At 49.3% G+C, this 10,610-nt stretch overlaps 1 protein-coding gene across 1 annotated transcript in view; it reads right to left on the minus strand.

Moving 5' to 3' along the window:
- Positions 1-2,292: 2,292 nt before the first annotated feature.
- The window catches only part of FAF2 (Fas associated factor family member 2), a gene marked incomplete in the record, with an annotated part of 50,243 nt that continues 41,925 nt past the window's right edge, over positions 2,293-10,610 (minus strand). The window contains 2 exon segments of the mRNA XM_027775934.1: positions 2,293-3,132; positions 9,089-9,232. Coding sequence (XP_027631735.1) covers positions 2,950-3,132; positions 9,089-9,232 — 327 coding nt within the window.

Raw genomic sequence — 10,610 nt, forward strand, 5'->3', positions numbered from 1 at the left:
AAGGCCCGCAGCCTGTTATGCAATTTTTGTTATAAAACATTTAATGTTAACCTACAATACAATGTAAACTTTTATGAAAAAAATTTAAAGTACACTAGATTTCTTCAGTAAATGATCACCTAACTATTCAGGTGCCGCACAAGCGGGGCACTGCACCCTCTGAGGATGGACGTCCCATTGCTGCATTCCTCGCCAGTCCTGAAACACCAGCTGTACGTGGAGCTTGTCCAAGCACTGGCGGACACTGCGCCCGACTTTGCCTTCTGGAGGTTATCGTGCCGTCTCAGTCATTTCCTCAAACTCTTCCTTGGCCTTGGCACCATTAGCAACTTTTGCTCAGTTGAAGATTCTAGGTTTTTTAGTTTCTTAAAGAGATATTCTCTCCTGGCCATCTCTTACCCAAATATTGTGGTAGAGGCAAGCAAGGAGGAAGAAATATTTGCTGCAGGAAATTCTGCAGAAGTGGAAGAAAAGACTGGAAGGACCCCACTGAGGATGCAAAATGCAGCGGACTCCAATCGGGTGTCGCTGTTCGGGCAGTTCCCATGGTTATTTGGCTACATCTGCTTCAGTCTTGGGTGCGCAGAACGAACGTGAAACACGGGTTTTGCTCAGCTGATGACCTGCCACGCGCACACAGCAGCTGCGCTATCCCAGAGGTGATGTGACATTGCGTGCAATCGCCGGCAGATCACGGGCTTCTCCGTTTCCTCCTCTGCAGGTCCCACCAGGCTCCCAGTGGTCCTCAGGAGCCGCGGATTGAACTGGGGCACCACTGACAAACGGCACAGGCTGTCATCACTGAGAAGGCAAGACAATGGCACCCGGGCAGCAATACCAGGGTCTGCAAGGGGACAGGGACTGGGATGGGGAGTGTGCTCCGCGTGAGGTCTCTCTACCCTGCGGTAAGTGGGCAGCTGTCGGAGCGCTGTACTGACAGAAACCCATTCTTAAGCTGCTGGCATCTGCCCTCCTCCACTGAGGAGTCCAGAGGCAAGGGGCGTAAGTACACATGCAAGACCGAGATGACTCTGGGCTGTTAAACAAATCACAACCTCCCCAAAGAGGTGTAGGCAAAATACTGAACCGCATACCCATCCTCACAGAGGTCCCTAGCCCTCCTGTGTGCTGCCAGGAAACAACTGTGGGTCCTGGGCAGGGAGGAAGGCTCTGAGGTAAACGGCGCCCCTTCGCATGGCCGTCAGTGGAAAGCAGCCTCCACTGAGGGCTGGGTGGAGGACATGGTTAAGCTTGGAGTTCACTCGACACATTTTATGCCAACAGTGAGCTGGCCACTTCTCTCACCTGGCCTTGGGACAGCGGGAGACAAGGTGAAGAACAAGAGTCGGGAACCCAATCTTCCAGAGATGGTGTTTAGACCCCCATGCCAAGGCCACTGGGGAATCCAGGCTCTCCAGGTGACATCCACAAGTCGCCTCACATCCTGCCCTGTGAGGGCTACAGAGAACAGTAACCGTGTTACTGTTACCCGAATGGTCCTTGGGCTTTAGTTGTGCAAGCCAGCCTCAGGAGACTATGACTCCAACAAGCTCTGTCTGCACTGATCTGAGCCCTGTCCTCACAACACGCTAGAAACGACTGCAGCTTCCGCAGGTGGCACCGTCACAAGCAGCCTGCACCAGCCCAGCTGCAGAACACTTTGGAATATTGTCAGTGCACACCGGCGAATGCGAGTACGTGGCTTGACCCACGTACCCGTTACCATAAATCCCACCACAGACTAGACATCCAGAGGTTAAAAACACCCTATGACTTTGACACAGCAATAGAAGGAGGGGTAAAAACCGCCAGCGCAGGCGCTCCACCAGAAGTTGAGATGCGCCTTCCAGCTGCTCACATGGCTGAGTCTGTCCTGGCTCCCTCTCTTTCAAACACACACCACCACACTGCTGCGGGAGAGGGCGGGAGTGTGCTTCTGCTGGCTGCACCATAGGCCCTGCAAATTCTCTGGAAAGGCACCAACCTTGGCAATTCAAAAAACTCGGGGCTGGGAGGGACGGCAAGCACATGCAGAAGAGGAATGGAGCGCTGCTGTCCTCTGGTTCAGACCACAGAACCACCACCTGGCACGGGCCCAGAACACCTGCAGTGCTGTGGGAGTGCGCACCCATACACCGCTGTGTCTGCACACATGCAGTCTTTCAGGGCTACAAACCCAGATGCCCTCCCACTGCTCCAAGTGGGATGGATGCAGAGGTGGCCAGAGAAGACAGCAAGAGTTGGACCAGAAGGAGGACCTCTCTGGGGACACGAGAGGAGCACTGGCAGAAATAAGCACAAACCAGCCCGGGGCACCTTTATTACACTACTGTGGGCAAAGGAGCCCATGGGTTTAAGAACTGGCTCTTTATCAAATAAAGTTAATGGGGGAAAGACACCTATGTCAGCCTCATTCCTTTGGTCATTACAAAGCAACAGAAACAAAAGCATTCATAGATCGTGGGCAGTTCGAGGAGCATCTCTGCTCTGTGCTTTCTCCTCCCTCTCTGCAGAGCTGGGAGAACCAGTCCTCGGGAGATGCTGGAGTAGCTGGCTGAGGAAGGTCTTTCACTTTCATTTTCTGTAAAAGCAAGAATGAATAAGAACTAGTGGGGACGGCCCTTCCCCAGCTGGGACATGGCTGGCTGGCGGTGAAGAGCCTCCATCGCGGGAAGGTGCGTGCGCAGGCCGCAGGTTAGGTGGGCTTGCCGAGGGTGCCGATCGTTGCTGACCGTGCTCACACACCTGTGCATGCGCACAGACTATGACTCTTGCAGGCAGCATGGTTTCTGGTCCTTCCGTAGGATGCAGCAGTCTTTTAAAAAAAATATTGTATTATAATAATAATAATATGAATTTCTCTCTCAATTTTTTGTTTTGTTTTTGTTTTCGTTTTTTTTTTCCATTTCTTTTTGGGAATGGGGTAGAAAGGGAGAGGAAGAAAGAACGTCATTCGTCTGTTAGGTCCTGAACAAAGAGAACTTCCGTGTGGCTGAGTCCGGCCTCCTGCAGCGTGGGTGGGCTGGGCCACTCCTCTGAGGGGACGCAGGGCAGCACCCGCCTGGGGAAATTGGCTTCAATCTGAAACTTTTCAGGGCTTTCCTTCAAGGAGAATAAGAAGTCATGGATTACCTGCAGAGGTCACATAGAGGAAAAAAAGGGAGTAAGAAAGACACACACGTGATCGTGAAGTCAAATGTCCCCGACATCTCCAGCATAACTCTGGGGTACGAAGCAAGCTCTGCATGTTGGAACTGCAGTTCGAAGTCCTTCCATTTCCCAGGGACAGGCTTCCATAAGAAATCACTTAACCTTACTCTAGTCCTCCTCTGAACTATCGTGTGATTTTTTTTGGACAATTTATCTGATATGAAACTAAAACATTTCTACTTAGAAATAATCATAACAGAAAAGTGGAAAGAACAGGAGATGGAAACTATTTTTTTGAGAGAGACTTTTGCTATAGGGTGTGTGTGTTCACTGGAGAGACAGAGACACAGAAAGTGAGAAATCACTCCCTGGGGGTTGGCTGCGCCGCGATCTCTTTTCCTCCACTAGCCTCTCAGGATCTTGGGCACGCACGCACACGCGCCTGGTGTTGAACTCAAGCCATTGGGTCTGGGACTCAAACTGCGGTCAACTGCGTGGGAGTCCAGCAAAGTAACCATTATGCCACCTGGTCCCCAGGATCAAGAATTTTCCTCTGTGAACTAGTTGAGTAAGCTGTCCGCCTGATGTTCTATCACCCCAGAATACTAAAGAGTATATGTCTTACAAACAGGGCAGTCTTCTACAAGACCACAGTGCAGTCTTCAAAATCAGGCCGGGGGGCGGGGGGGACCAGCAGTTGGCATAATGGCTATGTTGCTGGACTCCCATGTAGTCGACCGTGGTTCATGTCCTGGACCTGGTGGCTTAAGTTCATGCTGGGCGCACGTGCGTGCGTGCCCAAGATCCTGAGAGGAGAATGGAGAAGGGATTGCCATGTGACCATCCCCCTGGGGGGTGATTTCTCGCTTTCTATATCTCTGTCTCTCTGTCGAGTAGCAAAAATCCTCTCCAAAAAAAAAAAGAAAAAGAAAAAGAAAAAGAAAATCAGGCTGGGGACGAGCACATGACTACCATAATACAATAAGACAGGATAGAATAATATGTACTATGTTATTCAGGCCCCGTTCGAGTTGTCAGTTTCTTTCACAATAAAAGATCAAGTTTCAGGACCAGCAGTGGCATGGTAGTTAAGGAGCCAGACACTCCCACATGGCCGACAACGGTCTGAGTCCTGGACCTGGTGGCTTGCTTTCTCACTTTCCCTGTCTCTCTCTCTGGTCAAATTAAAATAAATGAATGAATAAATAAATTTCTTTAAAAAGTTCAAGTTTCACATAAAACTATTTAAATCAAACCAAATAAATGGGTTTTATTGATCACATCTCTTAGCCTGGAAGAAATCCTTAGTCTTTTCTTCATCTTCGTGGCCTTACCTATTTCTTTTTTTAAATGTTTTGGTCACACTTTTTTTTTTTTCTTTTTGAGAGGTTTTTGCTATAGGGCACGTGTGCTTGCCAGAAAGAAAGAGACAAACAGCGAGAAATCACCCCCCAGGGGGATGGCCACACTGTAATCCCTTCTCCTCCATTCTCCTCTTGGGATCTTGGGCACATGCACGCACACACGCCCGGCATGAGTTTAAGCCACCAGGTCCGGGACTCGAACTGGGGTCGACCACATGGGAGTCCAGCGACATAGCCATTACACTAACTGCTGGTCCCTGTTCACACTTTTTTTGAGAGAGATTTTTGTTATAGGGCATATTAACTCGCCAGAGACAGAAAACGAGAAATTACCCCCTGGGGGGGATGGCCTCAGTAACAGTCTCTTTTCCTCTATTCTCTTCTCAGGATTTTGAGCACACATGCACATGTACCCGGCCTGAGTTTTAAGCTGTCAGGTCCAGGACTTGAACCCAGGTTGACTACATGGGATCCAGTGGCGTAACCATTATGCCATCCACTGGTCCCCTTGACCACACATTTTTAAAAGCTTGCCAGAGAGAGAAAGAGAAGAAAAGTGAGAAATCACCTCTCAGGGGTAATGGCCGTGACACAATTCCTTCTCCATTTTCATCCTGGGATTCTGGACATGCAAACACATGCACCTGACATGATTTTCAAGTCTCCAGAGCCTGGGCTTGAACTGTGGTTGGCCGAGCGGGAGTCCAGCACCTTAATTGCCATGCTACCTCCTGGCTACAGCACCTCGCCCTTTTAGACTGCTGGTCAGCTATTTCACAGGACTCCTCTCTATCTGTTTGGTGCTTACTACGAGTTCGAGGTGCATCTTTGGAAGGGGCTTCACCACATGACACTGCGCCCTACTCCACACACCCTATTCAGGGCAGGGGCACAGCTCCCATTTTTTCAGCTTCTTTTTTTTCTTTTTAAGTTTTTGCTATAGGGCAATGCACTCACCGGAGAGAAAGTGAGAAAATGCCCCCCAAGGGGAATGGTCACATCACAATACTGTCTCTTCCAGTCTCCTCTCTTGCACGCACAAGTGCTCAGCATGTTTTTGTTTTGTTTTGTTTTTTGAGAGGTTTTTCCTATAGGGCACGTGCGCTTACCAGAAAGACAGAGAGAGACAGAGAGATATAGAAAGCGAGAAATCACTCCCCAGGGGGGATGGCCACGCCACAATCCCTCCTCCTCCATTCTCCTCTCGGGATCTTGGGCATGCACGCACATGCGCCCAGCCTGAGTTTAAGCCACTGGGTCCAGGACTTGAACCGCGGTCGGCTACATGGGAGTTCAGTGACATAGCCATTACGCTAACTGCTGGTCTCCCCAGCATGTTTTTTTTTTTGGAGAGGTTTTTGCTATAGGGCGCGTGCACTCGCCAGAAAGACAAAGAGCGACAGAGAGATACAAAGGGAGAAAGCAGGGTGGATGGCCACACCACAATCCCTTCTCCATTCTCCTCTCGGGATCTTGGGCACGCACTCACACACACCCAGCGTGAGTTTAAGCCACCGGGTCCGGGACTCGAATCGTGGTCGACTACATGGGAATCCAGCGACATAGCCATTACACTAACTGCTGGTCCCGATCCCCCAGCATGTTTTTTTTTTTTTTTCATAATCATTTAATTTTATTTATTCATTCACTTATTTTAATTGGGCCAGAGAGATACACACAGAGAGAGAGGGAAAGTGAGAAAGCAAGCCACCAGGTCCGGTACTTGAACCACGGTCAGCCATGTGGGAGTGTCTAGCACCTTAACCACCATGCCACCTGCTGGTCCCAACCCCCAGCATGTTTTTAAGCCACCAAGTCCGGGACTCATCCAGCAGCTGGCCATGTGGGATCCAGCACCTTCACATCCACACCTTGACAGCCCGTCCCCTTACTTCTGATGTTCACTTGGATTAAGGTGGAGTCTGCCAGGCCTCTCCTGTAAACTATTCTTTTCTGTTTGAAACTGAGGAGTTATCTGTGGGGAGGTACTTTGAGACCATCGGGATATTCTGTTTCTCACACTTTCATATTTACTTACTTATAGCAACACAGACTCAAGCTTTTCCTAGTTTGCTGAACTGGCTACAATGTTATAACCACTACTTTAATGCTCAGAGGGAGTTAGCCTCAATGGCTGGCTTCTACAAATTTCTACGTGGTCATTCTCTGAACAATTCCTTCCTTTCTCGCCCAAGATGCTCCAGGCTGATCTTTTTTTATTTTTTATTTATTTTTATTTTTTTTTATTTTTTTGGAGAGATTTTCACTGTAGGGCGCGTGCACTCGCCAGACAGACAGAGATATAGAGACAGAAAGCGAGAAATCACCCCCCAGGGGGGATGGTCACACCGCAATCCCTTCTCCTCCATTCTCCTCTCGGGATCTTGGGCACGCACGCACACGCGCCCGGCGTGAGTTTTAAGCCACCGGGTCCGGGACACGAACCGCGGTCGACTACGTGGGAGTCCAGCGACATAGCCATTACGCTAACTGCTGGTTCCCCAGGCTGATATTTTATTCTCCTTGTCCCAGCCCTGGACATCAACCATTCCTCCATACAGCACCTGTGCTTCTTGATGAACAATGGTATTGAGAAGCCGGTGTCTAGGTCTTAGGGATAATCACTGCTCCTGGGAAGCTGAGGTGCCTAGGCCTTCTCGGTGAATCAAGCTACAGAGTATACATGCGCACACACACACACCCCCTCCCCGTGACTTCATTCTGCCTCCCCGTTTCACCCCTGCCTTAGCAGTCACACACCCCAACCCTGTCCTGGCTTTGATACCCTACCCTGGGCCACTTGGGCTCTGACGGACCTACACAAGGCTGCCCTGATCAAGATCTGACACTCTCACATGGGCCTCCCCTCTGCAGGGATCGCCTCACCCAGCTTCAGCGCTAACAAGGTCCAGGTGAATTTTCAGTGGGGAGTGAGGTAGTTACTAGAAGAACTCACACTGCTGAAACTTAAAATGTAAGCAAGATTCCTATAAAGCAGGCCCCTACCCTCTCCCCATTACTTTTTTTCTTTTTAAAAAATGCAGTGAGTTGTTATACAGACCCTACACCCCACCCCAGGCTCAGGTGCCATCACCAGAGTCCTGTGTGCAGGACTGTGAAGCTGGTGCCAGTAGACCTGCCCACAGAGACGGCACTACGCCAGGGCTGGGGCCAAGGCACTCTGTGGCTATGACTGCTTGTGTGAACGGTGAGGTCTGAATGCAAAAGCAGACAGACCCAGCTCCCAAACACAGGGCAGAGATGGACCGTGCACCAAGAAAACGGGCATCATTTGCTTCTCTCTCACCAGGGTGCTTCCTAACTTCTACCTGCATCAGTGGAGTCGCCCAGGCTCACGTCTGGCCATCTGTATCTGTATAACCTGAGCGTCTCCAGCTCAGTGCAGGGCGTGCTTTCAGTCTGAAGTTATTAGAGGGCAGGCGATATTTCCATTCTACAGATGGAAAACTGGAGGCCCTAGAGAAGATTCTGTAACGTGCTCAACGCTCTCCAGGGAGTAAACGAGGAGCAATGAGTGTGCCAACCAGCCCAAGTGGCGGGCACCCTGCTTTCCAATACGGCTTTCTCCTGGTTATTTCTGGTGACCTGGAAATGACAGGATATATTAAGGCTACAAATTTGGAAAGGCAACGGACCGACACTCACCATAAATAGAAACTTTCTTCTGGCGCTAAATACCAACAGCAATAGTTGGGATCTGAGTGCTTACTAAGGGTGAGGCATAGCGTGGAGCACTTTACAGGACTTAACTCTAACAACAATCCTACAGGGAGTGACTATTATTATTATTTTTTATAGTTGTCCTCTTTTTTTTAAAAATTATTTTATTTACTATTTTTTTCACATGAATTTTGCCAGAGGAAGAGAGACAGAGAGAGGGAGAGGGAGAAAGCAAGCCACCAAGTTCGGGACTCGAACCGTGGTCAGCCATGTGTGAATTCCAGCACCTTAACCACGCCACCTGCTGGGCCCATTATTATTTGTTTTTTTTGTGTGTTTTTTTTAATAATTATTTTTGTTTTATTTAATCATTCATTTATTTTAATTTGACCAGTGAGACACACACACACACACACACACACACACACACACACACACACGGAAAGTAAGAAAACAAGTCGTCAAGTCCAGGACTTGAACCGTAGTCAGCCATGTGGGACTGTCCAGCATTTTAACCACCACGCCACCTGCTGGTCCCCCGAGGGAGTGACTTATTTTGCCCGAAGAACAGATGAAGAAATTAAGGATTAGAAATGAAGTAAATGGATATTCTGCAGCCAGTGCAAAAAGAGGACACTCCAGGGGCCTCCCACTCTCAGACACGCAGTCTTTTGTGGGACTTCTTTACGTGGTACCTTTTTTCCTTAGCAGAGCTCAAACATTAAGATAAAAATAAATTTAAATTGCTCTGAGCTGCACACACTAACTGAAGGAACCTACAACGGTCACTGCACCCCTCCTGGTGTCCATGACATCATGCCCAGCCCTCTGGTCCTCCCCGTTCACCAGAGCAACAGACACGGCGCACTCCACACGGTGCAGGTGGCCCTTACTGTTAGAGACTGTGAAAAGTGGAATCTTCGCTCTACTCGAGAATCATTGGGTAACTTGAAAATGATCTTGACACTGTCAGGGTCATCAGGGGAAGGCTCAGGGGGCAGGCACTCCAGTTTCCTTTCCTTTTCCTCCTGTAAATTCTGTGGAGACACAAGAAAAGATTAGGCTATGGCTCAAGTAGGGAAATAGAAAACAGGAAATACAGCGTCATGCAGGTTTGCTGTGCAGCGAAAGCTAGTAACTACTACTGGTCGAGTACCTGTCATCCGAAATACCTGGAACCAGAGTGGTTTGGATTTCAGATAGTGCCCAGATTTTGGGTGAGACCCAAGTCAAACACAAAATTCATTTTTTATTTATATACTCCTTATTTTTTTTTGTTGTTGTTGAGGTTTTTGCTACAGGGCGTGTGTACTCACCAGAAAGACAGAGACAGAGAGACAGAAAGTGAGAAATCACCCCCCAGGGGTGATGGCCACACCACAATCCCTTCTCTTCCATTCTCCTCTTGGGATCTTGGGCACACACGCACAAGCGCCTGGCGTGAGTTTAAGCCACCGGGTCTGGGACGCGAACTGCGGTCAACTACATGGGAGTCCAGCAACATAGCCATTACACCAATTGCCGGTCCCTGATTTATATACTCCTTAAACACATAGCCTGAAGGTAATTTTATACAATATTTTAAGCAATTTTGTAGATAAAACACAATTTGTGTACACGGGACCGTAAGAAAAGAAAGGCACTGGGCCAACCCTGCAGCACAGCTGTTCAGCCTGTGCACAGACTGCCAGATCCCACCTGGTGGACCGTGATGTAGATCCTGACCCTGGGGGCTCGAAAGATATGCCAAGTGCGTGTGCATGGCCCCAGAATTCTGACGGGAAGGAGAAATGGGAAAGTAGTGCAGTGTGACCGTGCCCCACTGGAGGGACGCTTTCTCTCCTCTCTCGTGAATGTGCATGTCCTCTGGCAACAGGAAAGAGGAAGGAAAAAGAAGGAAGGAGGGAAGAAGGGAAGAAGCGAAGGGAAGGAGGACAGAAAGAACAAGAAAAGGGGCCGTGCTGGTGCTCGCCAAGTTTGGGTTTCCAGCACTTTGCATTTGTGATTTTTGGATTAGGGATGCTCTACCTGTGTAAGATAAACCTTTTGGCAAGAGTAAGAAACAACTTAATAAATGTACAGTTGCATCAACTGTATTACTTGCTGGCTATGTTTAGATATTTAACTATTTGAGGAAAAAAGGAAAGAGCTGAAAGACTGTCTCCAAGCCAGTGTAACACACCACAGAACGAGGTCCTGAACACGTGCCGACTCGGCCAGCAGTGGGAGAAGGCCCGGAGACTGTAAAGGAGGGACATTCACATCGCCACAACACTGACGCCTTCCGGTGTTTTGCTTGCAGGCCTGAGAAGAGGCCGACAGGAAAAACTGGCAGACTGGGGCCACAGGGCGCAAAGACACAGCTGGGGCCACAGGGCGCAAAGACACAGGCCATTACCCGCCGCCGGCGCTCTT

This window comes from Tupaia chinensis, unplaced genomic scaffold (assembly GCF_000334495.1).
Source record: "Tupaia chinensis unplaced genomic scaffold, TupChi_1.0 Scaffold000612_1, whole genome shotgun sequence".
Lineage (NCBI taxonomy): Eukaryota > Metazoa > Chordata > Mammalia > Scandentia > Tupaiidae > Tupaia > Tupaia belangeri.